Below are 21251 nucleotides of genomic sequence, written 5' to 3'. Positions count from 1 at the left end.
AAAAATGAAAGACATCGAATTTAAATTTTGGTTTTATAGATGCATGTAGATAAGACAACACAATGAAAGTCATCAATCCTCGCCCATTCCAAATTCAAACCAGATAATTCTTCCATCCTATGGTAGAATAGACAAAGTTTGTAAAAAGTCGTAGACATTAACCGTAATATGAAAATTAACTTCCATCCTCCATATATTTTGTATAATTTTCCCAGCTTTATACAAGTTTTGCATATTTCTAGAACTACTATTCTTGCGGTATAGCGCGAGCTACCTATATAAAAAATAAAGAGAATAAAAATCTAACTGAATAAATCCTGCTTTGGTAAATATCCAATAATGGTTGAGCTCCAATAATGGTTGAGCTACTATGCTCATTTACAGTCATAAAATATCACATTGAGTGGTTTTTCCTTTCCAAAGAAAAAAAAGGGTCAAAAACAGGAGAAATTTGGAACTACATTCATTTACAAGAAAATTTTTTCAATCTTTCTTAGTATATTGGTTCACCTTTTCCCTACTTATTCAATACCATGAAATAAATAAGACTCAATCACTTCTGTTTTTAATGGCTTGCTTGATGCTACTGATGGTTCCAAGCTCTCCGCCAAATCTAGATCTAACTGTCATACTATTCGTTTCAACTTCCTTATGGCCGACAACTGCCCTTAGGAGAACTTTCTGCTTATCAGCATTTCTGATAAGCTTTGATAAGCGTTCACAATGGCAAACTTCAGCACGGATGCCATTGGCTTTGAGTTTGCTGATAACGTCACTACAGTATCCTAGCTGTGCAAAAGACAAACCACTTTGTTCTTTTAATAGATGGTAAGATGCAAGGTCTTCAAGAAGCCATACATGATCAATCAATACACAGAACACGCCTTATAAAAGAATTGATAAAATCAGAAGCCAAATATACCTGTGTATCAGTAACTGGCAAAGCCCGAGCTTGTATTGGAGAGAGCCACAATGGAAAGTCCCCAGCATAATGCTCTATAAGGACTCCAAAGAATCACTCTAAGGATCCAAGCACAGCCCTATGGATCATAATTGGACGCTTCTTCACAGAGTTTGAGTCAACATAAGTAATGTCAAATTGATTCGGCAAGTTAAAATCAACCTGTGCAGTAAGAAAATGAATTACTAGCTGATCAGAGTATTTTAATCTTTGCAGCACGAGTGTGGTCAAATTGTCTAGTCATTATCTTACTTCACCCAAAAAACTACATATTTGAACTACAGGCCCACATAAGGTACTGAACAAGGCAAAGAGGGAAAGTCTGGAAGAAAGGCAGAGAACAGGGCTAAGTCAAAATTCAATCTATTTTTAGGTTAAAACTTAGAACTTGCCTGGATGGTTGAGCACCTTCCTTCCAAGAGTATCCTCAATCTTAAGATCAATCTTAGGACCGTAGAAGGCTCCACCACCTTCACCAATCTGATAGTTTCAGCTTTTATCATCCAAAGCATCTTTAAGTGCTGCTCTTGCCTTCTCCCAAATATCATCACCTCCCACAGCTTTTTCTGGCCTAGTTGAGAGGTTCAACTGATGCATGCTGAAACCAAATTGCAATAGTATCTCCTTGATTTGATCTTCCAAACAGAAAATTTGTGCATCATCCTGCAAAAGCAGTTGCAATTAAAGTGGTTAAACAACGCTTGATCAGAAAATAAGTAAAGATGTTTAACATGTTAATCTAAGCTCCATAGTCAAACCACTAAGCAAAGATACAAACCTTACCTGGGTAAAACCTCTTGCATGGAAAAGGCCATGTAAGCTGCCAGACTACTCGTATCTATACACAGCCCCAAGCTCAGCAACTCTGATTGGGATATCTCGATAAAAGTGAAGCTTCCTTTTGTATACTAATATGTGGTATAGGCAATTCAATGGTCGAAGCTGATAGAGTTCATCCTCAATCTCCATCTGATCATACATGTTTTCTTTATAGAAGTCCAGATGACCACTGATTTCCAAAGATCTGCCCTTGCCACATGAGGAGCATATAGCAAATCATAACCATGCTCTATGCGTGTCTTCCTCCATGAATCTTCAATAATATGCCTAACAATGGCAGCCTTTGGATGCCAGAAGACTAAAACTCCACCAGCCTCCTCCTACAATAGATAAATTTTTCATTGTGAACATATCAATTGATAGGAATCACGAATGAAGAACAATGAGTTTAAGTTATCAAACTGCCACGTGGAATGCAGAAAAGAGCTACCTGTATAGAAAACAAATCAAGATCTTGGCCAATACGTCTGTGATCCTGGTGTTTAGCTTCCTCTTTGAAGTGAAGGTAAGCTTTCAGTTGTTCTTCATTTTCCCATGCAGTTCCATATATCCTCTGTAACATAGGCTTCTTTTCATCTCCTCTCCAGTAAGCACCAGCAACAGACTCAAGCTCAACAGCTTTCTTGTTGATCTTGCCAGTAGTTTCAACATGAGGCCCAGCACAAAGATCCCACCACTCATTCCCTGGAATCAGTATTAGTCATCAGGAATATTATAAAAAAAAAACAAAAGAAAATATTACAAATTCCATATATAAAGATTAACCACGTTAGATTTTTTGTTTTCTTTATGTATGCGTTAATCTTGCAATTAACAGCTAGGTGTCATGCCCTGGGCGGGCGCGCCAGGCACATCAGGCGCACCAGCACGCGCACCCGAAGTTGAGGCTTGCGCACCAAGAGCATTGGCGGAGGTTTGCGCACTAGGCCTTGGAGAGGAGTCCAGACCGCCCGCACAGCATGCAGGCCAGCCCACACAGCCAGGCCAAGGCCCGCAAGACGCCCGCACCACATCAGGGAAGGCCTAAGAGGGAAAGTGCGAGAGGAGATCTTCCAGAAGCGCACAGGATCAGCAGGAGCATTATGGTAGATTTGGTTGACCCCAAAAATCAGGAAGCAGAATCCTAATTGAATGTAATCTATGTGATCAATCATCCTTGATTGATTGTAATTCCTTGATTCTAAGAATTTAGCCATAAGGGTAGCTGGGGGCCTCAACTATAAATAGAGGGTCGCCCCACCCTCTTTTGTATATCATCATACACACTTTTGCTTCAGTGAAATACAGAGCATATTTCAGCAACTTTTTTGTTCTTCTATTTCTCTTAAACTTGCGCATTCTGTCTTTCCTATTGTTTTAGTGCCCCCACGTTTGTGTTTTAGGTTGACTTAGGCTAGAAGGAGGTGATTCCAAACCTAAGGCCGCACGGATTCTGAGTCTAAGGTGACATAGGCACACTGATTAAGTTCAACAACTGTAAACACAGATACTTAGAATAGGCAAGACCACCAAAAGTGAAAAAAGAAACTGAAAATTACAACAACTACGAAAGCAAAAGGCATGGAAGAAAACCTGGTATACTTAAATCAGTATTTCTAGAAGAATCAGAGAAATTTCGCATAAGACCCCGAACGACTAATCTAGAATAATACATTACCATTCCATACAAAGTTTTTCTCAAGCTAAGAACAAAAGTAATTTATAAGAAAATTTTAAACTCCAACTCTGCAGGAATTTTTTAAAATAGCGAATATGCCTTACCAATATGATAGATGGTGATAGGATCCACCTTAATACTATCCAAAATCTCCATATTGTAAGGTTCATTTACAGCCATTATCCTTCTCTAAGCTTCATCTGTTGACATGTCTTCTCTTACAAGCGGTAAATTTCGTTTAATGATCCGATCCTACAGATTTTGATGTAACAAATAAATTTCTTTGTACCCCTGAAAACCATAGCCCAAATAAAAACATTTTTCACAAAGCTCACAAAATTTTCCCCTTTTTTAATCAAATTATTTACATTAGTTTACTAACCATTTCCTTTTTAATCCTCTTGAGATCTTTATCTGTCAAAGGCTCCATATCAAAATCATAGTAAAACCCATTTTCTATCCAGGGTCCAATTGTCACTTTTGCTTCAGGGTATAGCTTTTGAACTGCCGTTGCCATTACATGTGCACACTGAAATCCCCATACCTAAAAATAAAAACTTTTCTTAGCCAAGAAAAGAAAATGAAAAATTTTGGCACCAAAAATGTGTCTTTGTGAAATAGAAAAAAATACCCAGAAAAGAAAATTGATAAAGCAATGATTACCGTGTGTCTAATTCTGAGGAGCTCTTCAGATAACTCGTTAGTTGGAAGAACAAGTTTGTCAGCTTCTTCTTGCTTCTGGATTTCCTGTACGGGGTCGTTTTGAAGCTCAACTGCTGGCTGAGCCGAGTCTGTGGCTGCTGCTGCCCCATGTATCCGTTTGAGTTCCTGTCGTTTTGGGAAGGAAACGCGGCGTTTAAAAGGGAAATGAAGGGATATGTATGGTTTGGGAGAGGGAGAGAAGTGGGTTTATAAAGGAAGCGAGAGGAAGAGAGAAGAGAATGGAGAGAAGCCATTCTGTTAAGTATGGAAATCGGCCTTTGGGTTATTGGTTTTTAGCTAATGAACTTGAATTGTGAAGAGAAGTTTTGACTCCTCTTGTAGTTTAATGAAATTTTGTAGTTTTACGTAAGTCAATTGTAGGCCTTCTAATCGGCATTGGGACTTTCAGCAATGAATTTTACTATTTGGGCTGTTATGGACTACTTTCACTAGCCCAATAATGAGATCTTCACAACAGAGTTTTTTGGAGGCTTTTCTACCGCGGAACATTTGAATATGAAAACTTCACTCTATGTGCAAGAAAAGATGCAGTCTCAGGGATCAAGGATCAATCATTCAAAGCAATCTTTCGAATCAAATTTCAAACCCAAAGTTAAAAAAATAAACAGAAAGTCAAGTCCAAGATCAATCTTTATCTATTCAAACTGAGGAATTTCAAAAAATTAAGATGTATACAACCGATAACATTGGCAGAAGCAACAGCAACTCCTTAAAACGTAAACCAGGAGGTGATTCAAAAAGATCATGAAGGTCAACCTTGTGGGAATTTGGGAGAAGTCGCGGAGTCAACCACATTTGACTTCACTGCTGTGCAAGAAGCAAGATGTGGGTGTTGCAGCCTAAACAAGTGCAAGACAAAAGGGAGAAATGCACAATCGGTAAGAAGTAAAATACTCCTCAATTAAGCAAAGATCTAGGTGGCTAATTGCACATTTAGGAAAAAGAGTTCAAGTTGTGAACTTGGTTCAACCTAGGTTCAAAGCAGACCTAAAAAGAAAAGATCCAAGTTGGAAGGACAAAATAACAGAAGAAGACCAGGACATGTGTATCCGTGTGGAGCGCTAATGATGGTGTGTTAATTTGTCTTGCAGAGTTTGATTTTTCTGGGCTCTTTTTTTTTACTACTTAACTCAACAAACGAAATCTAACTCAAAGAACTGGCACTATTTGTTAATAGGGAAATAGGTCCGTGCCCACTTATTCCAGAAGTAAATGTAGTAATTATTGAACAATACAGGAAGCTAAACCTAACTTAGCCTGGCCGAACCATTTTCAAAGTTGATGTTGGGCTTAAATTTCATAGTCTTCAACTTTCAAGAGCCACCCAACTCGTTGACTACAAGAAAGAGTTTGGAAAGTGATTGTCGCACACTTGGCAAATGCCAATCCTTGTATCATTTGGACTTCACCTACACAATATTATCTTACGGTCCATACTTTCCCCCATCAAAGAACTAATGGAATTGGTCATACTTCAATTTTGCTGTTTAGTTTCCGCAACCCAACATTTGTAGCAGAATTGAAAGAAAAATGGAGTCAAGACAGAAAAGAGTTCATCTATACATACCAAAACTACAGTGTATAACTCAGAGATCACAACATAACTACAAGACAACAAAAAAAAAAAAAACAATAAGCTGTAATAACAAAGGGGAGTCATCCAAAACACCTCAAGCTCATGGTGTAATAGACTGACAGAAAGAAAAATAATGTTGATGGTATTAGTAACACCTAAGAACAAAAACTAAATAGAAAAAAGCCTGAGTTCTAACCAAAAAATTTTTTTACACGCCCTGTCCACCGGCACCATATCCATTCACTCCATTGACTCCATTCATGCTGTGCGAGTGCTTATCAGACCCTGTCTTCCTCCTCCTGAGAACAATGTACCAAGTGAATGCTTCCAACAAAGTCGCGATAATGCCCAAAAATATGAGAATGCCAATGTAAATTCTCTTCCATTTGTCATCAGGTTGAAGGATATCGAAACCCTCGAAAATGTTGATGATGCTGAGGATGATGACAGTGTAACCAATGGAATGGTGGTAGATGTTCCAATAGAATCTGTATTTGTGATCCTTCTTCGGCCTCAGAAGCAAAGCAAAGACCTGCCAGTATTTCATTCAAAAATCAGTAAGAAACCGTATTTTGTCAAAAGAAGTAATAATTTGAAGTGGCAAATTAAAGATATATGATATTCCAATATACTTGCAATTCGATATGTCCTTTACCCACCATTGATTTTAATGTTCAATTAACATTGTTAATGTTAAGGGAGAAGAAATTACCTGGAGAGTTCCGAGGCAGAAGAGGACAATGCCAATGTTCCTGTGGGGATTCTGTGTGACTCCAGCAGAATCGCTCCCGAGCTTAATACCAGTTGCCCATCCTGCAACACCAACGACATAGGCCGAGGATTGGCAAGCAACATGGAGATAAAACCATGCTGGGTCAGCAAACTTGAACACCCTCATGTACCTAGCCGCTATGGCTCCCAAAGGCATTAAGATTCCCCAGCTGACAGTGTTCAGTACTCCATGAACCTGGAAAATTCAAGACAACCCACCTTTAAGATATTGGACTATTGAATCATTTCTTTTTATGGTAATTCTAGTTCTATGGTCAAAATTGAGAAAAATTGGCTAGTGCAAATTAAAATAAAATTCGATAACAAAGCTAAATCCAACAATAAGGTTTCTAGGAAAGACATAATCATGAGATCTTGTGAACATGATAAACTGGAAAATTACACTATAAAATCCATTTGAAAAAAATAATCATCAAATCATTAAATTTAAGAGGAAAATCTAAACAAAATTGTAATGGACATTTACTATTGACTTGTTATCGAAAATTGTAGGCGCTTTCATTGCTCCAAGAAACAACAAAACCATAAATAAATAAATAAGGAAACAGAACCAAATCTATGAATGGTAGTTGAAAGAAGTAAACCCATCCAACAAACTTGATAATTATTGTGATGATAATAAAACCAAATTATAATGATACGACCAAGAAAATAAGGTGCTAAGTAAATTAACCCAAGATTCCAGTCACTTACATTTCTTCGTCTAGTTCTTGAACCTGATGCACTCCCACCAGATTGTCCTGTAAGGAAATTGATACTTCCAACGGATTGAACGTTGGCTCCAGTGGTGGGATGAATCCCTAGTTGGCCGCTATTCACAGGACCTTCCTGCCAAACCTGGCTGGTAGATAGCAAGTTTTCGGAGATTCTCAGAACAGCAAATATCGTCATTTCATTATTCTCAAAAGTTGCTGAAAGGCTTGGAACCCCAAAGCTCAAACTACTCTCTTGCATGGAAGGGGTCATGGTATCAATTGATGTTGTGAATGCTTGAGCGACGCCACTGGAGTTGACAAAGGCAACCAAAGCCTGGGAACCCAACATTCTTGGTCCATCGGGATTGATCGCCCACGCTGACCATCGCGATGAGGTGGTACCGGTGTGTCTAAAGGCAATCTCAAGAGTCCCATTTGCTTGATCATATGTCCAGTGGAGGAAACAGTTCAAGGCAGGAAGATCGCTGCAGTTGGTATATTGCTTGTTGTTGGAAAACGTTTGGGTAAGACAGGTTTGGGCAGACGATGAAGCCAAGAAAGAAACCACCAGGCATGAAAACAGGACAATTTTCCAAAATTTCTCCATATCGAAACTGAAAAAAAGGATATAGAAAAATTGTATCTCAAGGTAATTTGGTGTGTTAAGCACTTTCGGACCCCAACTACACAGATTTATATAGAATTCTATTTCTAATAAAGTAGGGAGGGAATGAACAAGGAAGTTGGAAGAGGTCAGGAAATGAGTCTCTTTAAAGACTATTAAAAGAGCTTGTATTTGATGTTTGAACCATCATCTAGTTGAATTGGTTTTTTTTTTTTTTTTTTAAGAGTTGCATCTAATTCAAATTTTAATAATTATAATTTTTTAAAACTGTAATTTCCTTTATATAAACAAACTCGTTTTTGTTAGACTGATTCTTAATACAATATATACTCTTTATATTTTAATATGATGAAACTATAATTTACTTAGAAGTCTTGATTTTGTTTTATAAAATATGCTTCTTTTTTTTAGTAGGATAGGAAATAGTGAAGGTTTTTTGAATAAGTGGGGAAGCAGGGAGAAAGTCTTAGCCTATTTGGCAGTTGATTTTGAAATGTAATATAACGTCTTGTCTTACTCTCTTTCTTCTCTGACGTCCAACTACCCAACTTTTGAGTCTATGTTCACATTTGATCAGCTGCAATATATTTGAAAATAGGGCGGAAAATGTGAACAAGGAATGGTCCCTACACGGTTGTAAGCAATCAAGTCCACTAATAAATTTAAAACTAATTAATTTTTCAACACAACATCTACTTAAAGGAAATTTTAAAAAAAATGCAAGTTACGGATAAATTTAGATTAAATATTAAAAAAGTCTATTTTTTAATTTTTAAATAACTTTATATTATTCTATCGCATTAGATTAATTTTTAATATTATTTTATTTAATTAATTTTTTTACATAAAATACTTTAAATCATTTACTTTCATCATGTTAGCGTCCAGGCCATCGTTAGTTTTGCCAAATCAATGTTCTCAGAATATATATTATATAATATATATATATATATATATATATATTCATGTTGAGTTGACGCTTACATGGCAAGACATAGCATGTCATATCACCGTCTAGGAAGTTGATTCTTGGCACGTATATGCCACATAAACGTTGACAGGGTAGAGTTAATGATCACCAAAATGCCGATCAGGTATAAATTTTAGTGGATTTCATATAAGATAAGATTTTAATTAAATAAAACATATTTTAGAATTTCAATTAAAAATAATAAATTAAAATTTTAATTGGATATAATAAAAATAAAAATTTATCTTAAAATATATAATTTTTTAGCCCGAATTAAACTTAAGCATTTCTATGGACTCAAAGTAAAAAAAAGAATTGAAGTTCGGTAGGTTTTAAATTTTCAATTCAATTTTGAGTTATTTTCTTATAAATTATAAGTTATAAATTTTTATTGCTTTGTTTGTTTGTTTGTTTGTTTGATGAGAAAATATACTTTAAAAAAAAAAGAGAAAATAATAAATAAATGAAGGTATTTCGGTGTTTGCTTGGGAAGAGGTCTATGTCGCCGGCTAAATTCGAGTCTCGAGATTATTTATTTACACTTATTTTTTTAAAGTTTATATAAATGTATTTTTTATTTATTATTAATGTGAAAGATGGAAGTCAAAGTGAAGAAGTTTGAATGCAACAATACAAATTAGATTTTGTTTAGTTTGATAAAAATTGATAACGACGTAGGTGGGGTTCAGAATCCCAGATGTCGTGTCCGTTCGCCTTTCTAAACTTGCGTCTACGTGTCGTTTTTTACTGCGGCAGATGTTGTTTCAGCCACCGTCGTCAATTGGCCTTCTGGAATCTCCAGACGGCTTTTTCTATCGATTCATATGTCGTACCAACAATTTTCCTATGTCGTACCAATAATTTTTGGATCTCTTCCGATATTTCTTCCGACTTGATTTGACCACGTCTCTCATATATGTGAAACTGGAATTGGACACGATATTGTGGTTGTAGTTCAAGCTAATTAGATATAAGTTTGTCTTGGCAGCCTTCATGAAGCATGTTAACATTGCTGTTAATTAAAAGTGATAATTGTTGGGAGATCTCACGTCGGTTGATCAAGTTTCACTTTGACTTTTTCATACGAGTAAATTTTATCAATGTTTATTTTAGATCAAATATCTAACATTTTTAATGTGCTATTAAGTCTGATTATAACACTTAATTTTATCACTTAAGTTGTTTCAATATCCTCTCAAGCTTACACATTTATTTTGGTGTTTTACTAAAGGTATTTATAATTTGATTTTAACTTAATTAATCGATTGAATTGATTTATTTTGATTAATTAATCGATCATTAAATTAATTTTAATCGATTAACGAAAATAATTTTTTTAAAAAAAAATTGATTTTTGGTTAATTTAGTTTTCAAACTGAATTAATCAAAATTTTAATCAAAATATAACATAATCCAAATATAAAATAAAAATACATAAAATGGATCACTTAATTTCATAACTTATTAGAGTTTTTAACATAATACTTTAGTATTTGAATATTTTATTGAATAATTTTATTTAGTTTGTTTAAAATTGAGAAATTAAGAGTTTAAAATATAATTTAGCTTAAATGTATTTATTATTCGATTAACAAAAAAAAATTAATTGAATCGACCGAATTAAACAATTCATAAGTTTGGTTAATTTTTGAAATTCATAAATTCGGTTTGATTAACGAAAATAAAATAATATAATTCGATTAATTCGATTTTAGATAATTTTATTCGAAATTAACTGAATCGATCGAATGAACACTCTTAATTTTGTTTCTGTATATTATCATATACTCGATGCATCTAAATCAAACATTTCACTTTAATATCGACGTTCGAACATATAGAGTTGATGGATGCGATCAACTTTCGATTTATCAATAATTTCCTCCTAACAACACCACTAAAATTCAAACCCGTGGCTTAACTCTGATATCAATTGTTGAGAGGTTTATCATACTTGGAGGTCATGGGAGTATACCAAAAAATCCATACATATATATATGTTGAATACTACTTGAACAAAAAAATTTAAATTATTAAGTTTTTTGGTCTTTCATGTATATAAAGAACATTTTAATCTAATTTTTTAATAATGTGAGATTTATTATTCTCATGTAAACCTTATTCTAACAATAATAATTTGATATTAAAACACATTTCAAAATTTTAACAAATCATGTTTCCATCAAACCCAAAATTACATTGACAACTAGAATTTGAACATGCACCAAAAGCAAGATTAACTACCATTTGATCGATCACCAACCAAACAATTTAGTGGCTGGCATATGTTCTCGTTTGTTAAAGTTTTCCGAACAAGGACAAACAAAGAACACGCATCTAACTATATACAAGGAATAAATGTACAGGTTTAAATAGTGCGCCAATAATCTTCATTAACGTTTCTTTCAGTATCCTCGAGCTTTGACATTAAAACTCTTAATTAGGCAAAAGGTCAACTTTTCCTGCCAGATACTCACTTAGGCAAGCATGAGGCAGGCCTTGCGTAATCTGCAACCTTTACCAGGTGTTATAAAATCTACCAAACGCCAAGGACCAGATGTTCCAGAAGATGGAACATCACGTTACTCCTGGGCAATGATCTTTGGGGGCCCTGCTGTCCATGCAGCAGTTATAACTCTGTTTCGCTATTTTGCTATCATTCTAACGGACTTCGGTTTCTGATTTCAAAGAAATGTTTTGTTAAAATGGTGCAAGAGACAACAGTACTGTCCCATAATGTTTTGTTAAATTGGGAGAAAGGAAAATTGGTAGATGGGCCTTAAAGCAATTTTCCACATTCTTTGGTAATTAATTCTGTAGTTTCAAGGTTTTGCCAAGCCCTAATTAACTAGTTAGGCAGTGGTCAATTATAGTTTTATGAGCCTAAATTATGATTTGAAGTATTGGACTTTTCAAACACATTTTCGTTTATTGTCCAATAAGAACAACCTTTTTTTTTCTTTTAGTCTCACATCAACTAAAGATTTCGTTCACGTGTCCATGTAATTGAATTGTTTCTTTTTTTTTTTCTAATATATATGCATATTATTTTCTTTCTTTTTTTAAATATATTTACATCCAAAAATCAATGAACAAACTAAATAAAATAATATAAAATTAACGGAAAAAAATTGAATTTGAGACATAAGATGTCGAGATATCTTTCTTGTCATAATTGAAACAATGTCTGTTGGCATAATATAGACAGTAGTTTTTTTTTTTTTTTTTTTTCATGACGAAATGTATATATATTCACATTATGGAATCATATAAGTCGGTGCAAATTATTATTTCCCACACGGTTAAAATTAATGATTGAAATGACCATAATTTCCATATTCACCTATAAAAACACATGTACTAATTTCAAACCCAAACCGCGTACGCCAGCAAGCATGGAAAAGCAAAAGGACTTGTAATTTTAAGTTCTGACAATAAGATCAATCCTTCATCTCTTTCCAGCTGCAACTGTTTCTGAAACCCATATTTTATCAAATTTCACCTTCAAACGCATCTGCAGTACCTGAATTTGACCCTCAAATGCTGAGGTGAAAAACCTAAGCGACAGAAAGAAAACAGGATTGTTGGTGATGCAAGGAACAAAGAATATAGCATCAAATCCGCTCATGACTTTAAAGAAATAATACCTCACACAATAAATTCCAATACGACTTGAGAAGAGGACACATACCTTGCCTGCTGACGGAAGCTTGCGCAAGTTGAGTCCTGTGAGCGGCACAAACCAGTCGGTCCACCTCCAAGCAATAAGCGGTGGGTCTTCCACTACTCCAACGCGTACCTCAACTCAGTCCATACATACTTATCTCGATACTTTCTGACACAGACTGCGCCACTCAAGCCTCATCATCTCTTACGTCTATCATTGAAAAAAAAAAAAAAAGGGCCATTCTCCGGCATGGGGTATCTCCCATATCTTTTCACTAAACACATTCACATTGAATTTTTACCTCTTAAAAAAAAACCTTTCACTTTTTCCTTATCTTCTTTCGATGATTTGGATTTCATTAATTATTTGTTTTTTAAGAAAAAAAATCACATAATAGCATATCAATCTTTCCTAAGTAAGAAGTATGTTGGCCACCCTCTCTCCCCCTCTAAGTCCAAGTAACCAAGTTTTGGTTCTGCCCCTCCTAGTCGACAGTCATGAAAGTCATTTTGTTGCATATACTTTTTGCGTTAAAAGAGGAAGGCTGCTAAGGAACAAGGAATTGCGACCTACCCTAAAATTCAACAATATTTCGGGCCTTTAATATGGGAATTGATAATACTAATTAAAACAATAAGCTAAATATATATTCTAATAAATACAAAATATTTCATATTTGAATCTCCGTTTTATCCAACTGAACCATCCATTTTTTCCAAGAAAAAAAATGAAACCAAAAAGTTTTGTCTCAACATTACTGAAAGGAGTCCTTGATATGAAAATTGGAAAAAAATAAAGAGAAACGTTCAGAATAGACAGCTCAAATAACTTCAAATTTTCACTCTGTACAAAGCCTAAATCTAAATAACTTATTAGTTTAACACATAAGCAGAGTATCCAAGTCCAAAAAGGAAGCCCACCTTTCAGGAGTAGCAAAGGGGCTTAAGTTGGGCACGCATGGAAGCCTTTCCGGACCAACCATGAATCAGCCATTCAGAGAATAATCACGACAGCCCAGTTGAGCCTTCATTGAAATTTCGATGTCTAAGCTTTCTTTAATGGCAATCCCAAAATATCAAGAAATGTTCGAACATCCCAAACCCACTATTTTCTATGTACTACGTCTACAAGCCATCCAACATGAGATCCCCCAAAACCAAACTACTTTTAATCATGTTTGGCCACTCGGAAGTTCATTTCCAACAATATTCCTCAGGTTCACCAGCTATCTGGCCAAAACGTTCTGTCAGTGGAACTGCTCGATTTTCTATCCACTTAGTAACAAATGTCACATGAAGCCCAGAATGCCTCCCCTGAAAAATGCTTCACTAGTCTAATTTCGACTATAAGGTTTAAAATCAGTTGTTGATTATGTCAATAATCAGTAGATGTTTATGCTATTCGCCATTGTTTATCTTTTTTGCACACAAGTTTCTGTCATTATTGATCATCACCATCAATGTCAAAAATTTTTATTTTCTTGTTCCTGAAAACTCAGCATTCACATTACAGTTTTATTAGATTTAAACAATTACCATTCGCATCTGCGTTCTAGTTTCTACAAACTCGCTATTACTGATTGATGCTTGCTCTGCCAATATTTTGGTTGTCAAAATATAGTTCTAAATATCCTAGAAATGTCTTAGATCCTCCATTAAAAACATAAGAAAATAAAACTTGGAACTCAACGTTCATGTAATTATCCTTAAAAAGTGACATCCAGTAAGTTTAGAATTCGAATCTCATAACCTGCAACCCTTCTTTTATTCTTAGGTTGCGACATTCTTTGTAAAAAAAAATAATAATAAGAAAATAGCAACTCTGAACTCCTTGGAAGTACCCAACTCGAAAGTAGTTTAAGCGTTTTTGGAATATGACCAATACAAGTATACTTTACCACCCAACTCTGACCAACTTCAGCTTCTCAGCATGGATGCCAAGAATTCTGGTGGAAGTGTTTCTTTCCATTAATAACTTTAAGGGTAAAATAAAAATATAGCCTCTTCTAGGCTATGTATGTGTAATCATATTACCGAACAACTGTGACAGCTCCTTTTGCTTTTGCTCTGTAACGGGCAGCTCCAGTGTTACCTGTCATTCATGCCAAAGAGGAAAAAAAGGGTCTGAGAAAAATTAGACAAGGAACAGATAAACCACCCACGATTGACATTTATAATTAACTAGTCTCCTACAAGGTTACAACCTTGGTTGATCAAGAAACATAATGCTAATATTTGCCGTGGTTCAGTTTGTGAGCATGCATTAGATACATATAGAACATCAATTGTGAGGTGAAAAGAATAAGCTTCATCCATCCAACTACATTAGAATTTTTCTTAACAAGAACTTTTTGAAGTACTCTGATTCTTCTTTTTTTCCAACCTTGGGCTGGGGCCTCATGATGAAAACCGAATGGTAAAGACATCAAATTAGGTTGATCTGGCAACTTCTAATTCATATATCTAAAGGAGTAGGTGATATCATCCAATTACTGAAACTTAAATGCAAATAAAAGTTTTAGGTAAACTGTACATGTGCCACTATACTCTATTTACAGCCATATCCTTAGTAAGCTCAGCAATTGAGATCCTTATTTAAAGCCATAAACTATTTTGGTTAATAAAATGGCTTACATATGCAAAGGTAGATGAGGGGAAACGATCAAGAGAACAGCAAGTCAGCAACTCCTATTTACTAAACTCCTAATAAACCAAGGGACAAGTGTGCCCAACCATTTTTGATGACATAAGGATATCTCACCTCCTTGAAGATTTCGCTATAAGAAGCCTCCTCAAAGCCCTAAACCAACCAGAATGGCATTATCAACCGTAAGAACAAGACAACAAGTATACATACATATTGCATGAGTCTCTTAACCTCCATACAAGATATTGGACATTAATCCTTCACATGAATGCCTTGTGTGAATGTGTAGAAACAAGAAAACAGGCTTTTTAAGTTGTGTGCGTGCTCTATATATAATGTACATGGAAAGAGAGAGAGAGAGAGAGAGACCAGTTTCCGAAACAAACTAAGAGATGACCCATTTGATTCCCCAATTTTAGCACGGAAGACATGGATTCCAAAATTCTGAACTGCATAGGCCATCATCATCAAGACAGATTCTTTCCCAAGGCCCTTACCACGGCTATTCTAGCATGAGCAAAACAACACCAGATAAGATTGAAAGGGAAGTAAGAAAAAAAAAAAAGCATTAAACCAACTGCAAAGTTTTGATACTTTCTTTTGTTTCCTAGATGATTTATAGCTCATCAAATAAAAGGTCATAAGGACTAGAAAGCATTTTAAAAAATGTGACTGGATTTTGTAGTTAGACACTCAACTCAAAATACCAAAGGCTTTGTATTCCAAAAGAATTTCAATCTATCCTTTCAAGCATTGTCACTTTTAGACTAACAGTTTCTTTGCTAAATTTTAGTCTATAATGTTTTCAATCTTTATTCATCCTGCATAAAATCCTTCTATTTGTTACATTATTTTCTATATGCTGCTAACATAGGGGACCAAGGAAAATTGACAAATATCAAAAGGACCAAGCCTACTTTAGGAGAGTATATCAGAACAACCAAGATTGCTCAAATAAATATTTGATATGATATATGCAGTTGAGCTCAAACGTAAGGAATACATAGGTGAACCATGAAGGATAACAGCAAGAAATGAAAATCCAAATTGCCAGTTAACTTTTTCATCTGAGATATATGTAAAAATTTAGAAGTGTTACACCTGCCAAATTGTCAGAATTGATCATTTTAGTTTATTCGTTTTTTACTCCTACGAGTTGTGTTATCTAATCAGCAGGGATGGCATCGGGTTGGGTTCGGGGCGGGTTTTGCTCGCCCCGAACCCGACCCGAATTTTTTAAATACCCGAGATCCGATCCGATATTATGTAAATCGTACCCAACCCAATCCGACCCGAAATTAATAAAAATATTATTTTTTAAATATAAAATATTATTTATAAATTTTTTAAATATAAAATATTATTTTTTAAATATAAATATTTAAAAATATCATTATATAAATATATATATAAATAATTAATTAATTAATTAATTAAAAAATAATTTTTTAATAATGTCGAGTAGGGTCGGGTTTTAGGCATACCCGAAACCCGAAATTCAAAAAAAAAACCCGACCCTATAGGGTTTGATTGCCGTCCCTGCTAATCAGTCATGTTTCTAAGCACACAATACAAACATAAGAAAAAGATTGCTGCACAGAAACAAACTCGAAATAAAATAAAACTTCAAAAAAAAAAAGAACAAAAAATCAAAGGGAATTCCATTCAGTTATAGAGGAGCAGACCAGCAGGGAATTCTACATCCCCCCACCCCGACCCCCACAGTCATCACAACATGCTCTACAATCTACATGATGATGTCTAGTAATTATTTTTAACAGTACTTCCATTCCACAGCACTCTTTTCATAAATGGTTCATCAGTATGAAAACAATAAAGAAAAGATGAAAAAAGAAACCAAAACCAACAAATTTTAAAAAAGAACAGAAATGAAGTGGAAGAAATTTCACGTTGAAGAATTCTAAAGGGACTCATAAGTACGAAGAAAAGATGGGGCAAGGCAAGAACTTTTACTCGAGAATTAGATTTGTGTATTTTAAATAACTGAAAAGCAAGTACCTTTTCGGTTCAGCTATCATAATTTCAATCTCTGCCAATTGAGGGTTATCCAAATCATTCATGTAGATATTCACATCCCCAACCATAGCTGGATCATCATTTACCATCAGCCCATCAGTCCCACATAAATCATAAGAGGTGAATATAACAACTCTTAAAACAATATTTAAAAATTACACTAAAAAATCAAAGGGTAATCAAGGATGAAAGTTTAAAATTTTTGAAGCGATAAATTGCCCACAAAATTCTCGGCAATCAAGAAAATAAAAAAGAAAAGGAAAGATTGTAAATTTAGCTGACCTTCCACATAGGGATCTCCATGAACAAACTTTCCCTCAACCATCTCCTTATCCAAAACAATGAAAGTTTTCTCTGTCGACAGACAACAAGCATGAAAACCTTAATTACAGACTCAAAAGGCAAAAACCAAACAAACCCAATTGATTAATTGCAAAACAAAAAAGAAGAAAAGGGTTTGTATAAAGAGAGAGAACAACTGAGAGGGTCATGGTTCCAAGAGAGCTGCATATCGTATTCCTGTTGGAGGGTGAGGAGCTCTGATCCGGTGGCTTGAAGAAGAGCAGGGTCCCGCATCCAAACGTGGTACTTTGGGACATGTGCTTCCATATATGGTACCATTATAACCTTCTTTCCTTCCAAGCTTACTCCCATCACCGCTGCTCCTGTCTTGCCTCGCCTAGGATCAGACTCAGAGTCAGTTTACCCGGAAAGCCAAGCCGACAGTTGGGTTTAATTGGTTAGGCTTTTGGCAAAGGCTCAACTGGTCAAAGACAAAGGGTAATTGCACCACGCTGTCGTTTTAGGTTTTAACTGAAAATATGTCCACTAGTTGTTGGATTATGGATTAGCATCCACTGCAATTCTTTCTAATACATTTCCTATAAACAGTAAATTGTGTGATAGAGTAAAGCCTAGATGGACTCCATGTAAAATTACTATAATAGACCTAACTCAGTTCATAATGATAATAATTGCTATGATGATTGATTGCTGCTTCCAAATTAATCAGAGCAGAGTAGGGCATAATATCCAAGAAACTGTAACCTAACTTTTGCTGGACCGATTGTCACTAGCAAACATGGTGATGGCTTAAAACAACGATGAAAAGATGCTTCCAAGATTTAGAAAGTGGAAAGACCAATTGCTAAAAGTCCTTACACTTCAGTCCCAAGATGAAAAGAATCTCACATTTTAGTTTCCATTGCTTTGCTTCAAAGCCAAGCAGAGCACTATCCCGATAACTTTCAACCAAACCTCTTCCCATTGGAAGATTTAATTCAAATTGGTTTATTTGATTATCTTGAAATTAAGAAGTTAAATTCTTCATTTGAACAACTATTGCTATCAATTGAGAAATGAAAGGAGTGATTGAAAACTAATGATTTTCAGAAAGAAAAAATTTTGTATCGATTAAATGAAAAGGAAGAATGCAAGGAATTTTCTTTTGCTGAGGCAACACTTCTTAGAAACAGTCACATCCTTGATCTCTTTTTAAAGATCTACCAAAACCCAAACTTTGATATTGTCTTAACTTCAAAGCTAAGCACTTTCCCAAATTTCTCATAAATTTTTCAATAGTCATCATGACAGTCTACTTTCATTGCCCCAACAAAACCTTAGTACCAATCTCATAAATGTTAACAATAGCATTTTATATTCAGGCCTTCATCCGTTCTTCTTCCACAACCATGGTCTTTCTCTTCCCTCTTTTCCTTTTCTTTTCCCATCTAAATGCTGCATCTTCAGCTCATTGTAGCACCACCACCGCCACCAAAACCTTTCAAAAATGCATGACACTTCCTACCCAACAAGCCTCGATTGCTTGGACATTCCATCCCCACAATGCCACATTAGACCTTTGCTTCTTTGGCACTTTCATTTCACCTTCCGGATGGGTGGGATGGGGAATTAATCCTACATCCCCGGAAATGACCGGTACACGCGCCCTTGTCGCCTTTCCGGACCCTAATTCAGGTCAACTGGTACTACTTCCTTACATTTTAGACTCAACTGTTAAGCTCCAAAAATCCCCACTCCTCTCTCGCCCACTTGATACCCACTTAATTTCTTCATCGGCTACCTTATATGGTGGCAAAATGGCTACCATAGACAATGGTGCCACAGTTCAAATTTATGCCACGGTAAAACTTGTACCAAACAGGACCAAAATTCACCATGTTTGGAACAGAGGACTCTATGTCCAAGGCTACTCTCCAACCATCCATCCAACAACTTCTAATGACCTTTCCTCCATTACTACATTTGATGTCTTGTCTGGCTCAGCAGCTACACAGCATAACAACATGAATATACTAAAACTTGTTCATGGGACCATCAACGCCATCTCATGGGGGTTATTACTACCAATGGGAGCTGCAACAGCGCGCTACTTGCGCCACATACAAGCGCTAGGGCCTACTTGGTTTTATGTTCATTTAGGAATCCAATTGTCAGCATTTTTCCTTGGAACTGTGGGATTTGCAATTGGGATCAGGCTCGGTGAAATGTCCCCAGGAGTAACGTATGGAATCCATAGGAAGCTCGGATTTGCGGCATTTGTTTTGGGGGCTCTTCAAACACTTGCTCTGCTGTTTAGGCCTAAGACTACACATAAATTCAGGAAGTACTGGAAATCTTACCACCATTTTGTAGGGTATGCTTGCGTGGTGCTTGGGGTTGTGAATGTTTTCCAAGGCTTTGAAGTTATGGGAGAAAGCAGGTCTTATGCTAAGCTGGGCTATTGTTTGTGCCTATCAACATTGATAGGTGTCTGCATAGCTTTGGAAGCGAATTCCTGGGTGATATTCTGTAGAAAATCTAAAGAAGAGAAGATGAAGAGAGGACTAATTTCAGGATCAGATAAAGGTAGTGGAATCCACAGTGGAATACATAGTTAAATGACACAAAAATGAAAACAAGGGATTGAAAACGGTTCTTTAAACATCCCATTAGTGGTTAATTTTGTGATGTCAACTGTCAAGTCCAATGTTGTAAGGAATTTCCCGATGCTGCTTTGAACTATAGGCTTCCATTTCTTGTATTTATATCCAAATATACATGATCAAATATGTTGCTTAGCAATGTTCACGGCAACAATTTTTGCTTTATGTTCTATGTAAAGACGCAAAATTTGCTTTTCTGTGAGAAGTTACGAAAATGATGTTGGGATATGATTTCTTCTGCAATCTGTAGAGTAATTTATTTGAATTAAAAACAAGCCTACAAGGAAGCCTGTTAATATTCGGTTCAGAATTCTGAGACCAAGAATCAAAGGTACTGAGCCCAGTTTTTCTATGGGATTTGGCCCAATAAAACCCCCCAATATCAACCAAAGCGGCAAAGTTAAAAATTTATTTGTCAAGAATGGGATTCGAACCCATGCCCTTTCGGACCAGTACCTGAAACTGGCGCCTTAGACCAACTCGGCCATCTTGACAACTGTTGTAGCTTTCTAATTTTGGTCCATTCAAATCTCTTTCATCTCTTGTAAACTCTACCCTTAATATTATTAAATTCGATTAGCTATAGCAACACGTCACTATCGGGCAAATATGGCACTCCCTTCCTCGTATTTTTATCCTCGTTCAGTTTTTGTTACAAGTTACTAGTATATATTTTTGAGAGCTGAATCTTTCTGTGAAAAAGTTTTAAAATGAACTAAAACTTAATCTCAAAAACACAAGCTGAAGCAGAGATTGATCAAGTACCTGGATCCAAAGTCTGAATAAAAAAACAAAATGATGGTATTTTATATAAGTTCGAAGTACCAAGAGCAGTACTACTGTTGGTATCCATAGTTATTTGTTTTCCTTGCGTAGCCTTTGTAGGATTGGAATTTTAACAATTTACAGCCTGTAACAGAAGTTCAAATTTGATCAAAGCCACATTTTAGATTGGTGAAAAAGGTCAGCAAGGTGATATTCCATCCCCTTTTTGGGGTTTTTTTTTTCCCCTCTTCTGAACTTTTGGGCTATTATTAGATATACAGACTCCTCCCACTTGAGCTCTTTCAATTTCAGTTAAAACATCAAAGAATGAAACAAAGCAAGACAAGAAAAT

At 35.5% G+C, this 21251-nt stretch overlaps 3 protein-coding genes, 1 non-coding gene and 1 pseudogene across 8 annotated transcripts; 1 reads left to right on the top strand and 4 right to left on the bottom strand.

Annotated features, from left to right (window-relative positions):
* Window positions 1-549: 549 nt before the first annotated feature.
* Window positions 550-5580, bottom strand: LOC111313124 (threonine--tRNA ligase, chloroplastic/mitochondrial 2-like; annotated as a pseudogene). Its single transcript, XR_016332381.1, has 8 exons — window positions 4122-5580; window positions 3841-4002; window positions 3563-3710; window positions 2232-2485; window positions 1745-2121; window positions 1354-1624; window positions 923-996; window positions 550-789 (listed from the first exon to the last, which is right to left on the bottom strand). The product of XR_016332381.1 is annotated as a threonine--tRNA ligase, chloroplastic/mitochondrial 2-like (transcript).
* A 140-nt stretch (window positions 5581-5720) lies between these two features.
* Window positions 5721-7946, bottom strand: LOC111314527 (cytochrome b561 and DOMON domain-containing protein At5g35735-like). The gene is made up of 3 exons (XM_022915965.2): window positions 7243-7946; window positions 6470-6724; window positions 5721-6289 (listed from the first exon to the last, which is right to left on the bottom strand). Exons 1-3 carry the CDS (start codon window positions 7849-7851, stop codon window positions 5966-5968), a joined length of 1188 nt encoding a protein of 395 aa, XP_022771700.2. The 5' UTR covers window positions 7852-7946; the 3' UTR covers window positions 5721-5965.
* A 6231-nt stretch (window positions 7947-14177) lies between these two features.
* LOC111314526 (GCN5-related N-acetyltransferase 9-like) lies at window positions 14178-18040 on the bottom strand. Of its 4 annotated transcripts, XM_022915961.2 has the most exons (7): window positions 17669-18040; window positions 17472-17543; window positions 17172-17259; window positions 15522-15654; window positions 15267-15305; window positions 14540-14597; window positions 14178-14451 (listed from the first exon to the last, which is right to left on the bottom strand). In XM_022915961.2, exons 1-7 carry the CDS (start codon window positions 17841-17843, stop codon window positions 14423-14425), a joined length of 594 nt encoding a protein of 197 aa, XP_022771696.2. In that variant the 5' UTR covers window positions 17844-18040; the 3' UTR covers window positions 14178-14422. The 4 variants fall into 4 exon arrangements, with proteins under 4 accessions (XP_022771696.2, XP_022771697.2, XP_022771698.2 ...); XM_022915962.2 differs by having other exon boundaries at window positions 14178-14597; XM_022915963.2 differs by lacking the exon at window positions 15267-15305.
* A 373-nt stretch (window positions 18041-18413) lies between these two features.
* LOC111313520 (cytochrome b561 and DOMON domain-containing protein At2g04850-like) lies at window positions 18414-20390 on the top strand. Its single transcript, XM_022914207.2, has one exon. It carries the CDS (start codon window positions 18827-18829, stop codon window positions 20087-20089), a length of 1263 nt encoding a protein of 420 aa, XP_022769942.1. The 5' UTR covers window positions 18414-18826; the 3' UTR covers window positions 20090-20390.
* A 157-nt stretch (window positions 20391-20547) lies between these two features.
* On the bottom strand, window positions 20548-20628 carry TRNAL-CAG (transfer RNA leucine (anticodon CAG)). Its single transcript has one exon. It is a non-coding gene; the product is annotated as a tRNA-Leu (tRNA).
* Between the last annotated feature and the right edge of the window lie 623 nt (window positions 20629-21251).

The sequence above is a fragment of the Durio zibethinus genome, chromosome 23 (genome assembly GCF_047325235.1).
Source record: "Durio zibethinus cultivar Kanyao isolate XHJ-2024 chromosome 23, ASM4732523v1, whole genome shotgun sequence".
NCBI classification, from domain to species: Eukaryota; Viridiplantae; Streptophyta; class Magnoliopsida; order Malvales; family Malvaceae; genus Durio; species Durio zibethinus.
Note: the sequence above shows the minus strand (reverse complement) of the source record. Positions and strands in the feature narration are given on the sequence as shown.

Coding starts and splice junctions, on each gene's coding strand:
- LOC111314527 (XM_022915965.2), bottom strand. CDS start 7,851: ATGGAGAAATTTTGGAAAATTGTCCTGTTTTCATGCCTGGTGGTTTCT. Junction 6,725..7,242: donor CAAGAACTAGACGAAGAAAT/GTAAGTGACTGG, acceptor TGAATTTTCCAG/GTTCATGGAGTACTGAACAC. Junction 6,290..6,469: donor TCTGCCTCGGAACTCTCCAG/GTAATTTCTTCT, acceptor AAATACTGGCAG/GTCTTTGCTTTGCTTCTGAG.
- LOC111314526 (XM_022915961.2), bottom strand. CDS start 17,843: ATGGGAGTAAGCTTGGAAGGAAAGAAGGTTATAATGGTACCATATATG. Junction 17,260..17,471: donor TGGAGATCCCTATGTGGAAG/GTCAGCTAAATT, acceptor ATGATGATCCAG/CTATGGTTGGGGATGTGAAT. Junction 15,655..17,171: donor ATGATAGCTGAACCGAAAAG/GTACTTGCTTTT, acceptor ATGCTAGAATAG/CCGTGGTAAGGGCCTTGGGA.
- LOC111313520 (XM_022914207.2), top strand. CDS start 18,827: ATGTTAACAATAGCATTTTATATTCAGGCCTTCATCCGTTCTTCTTCC.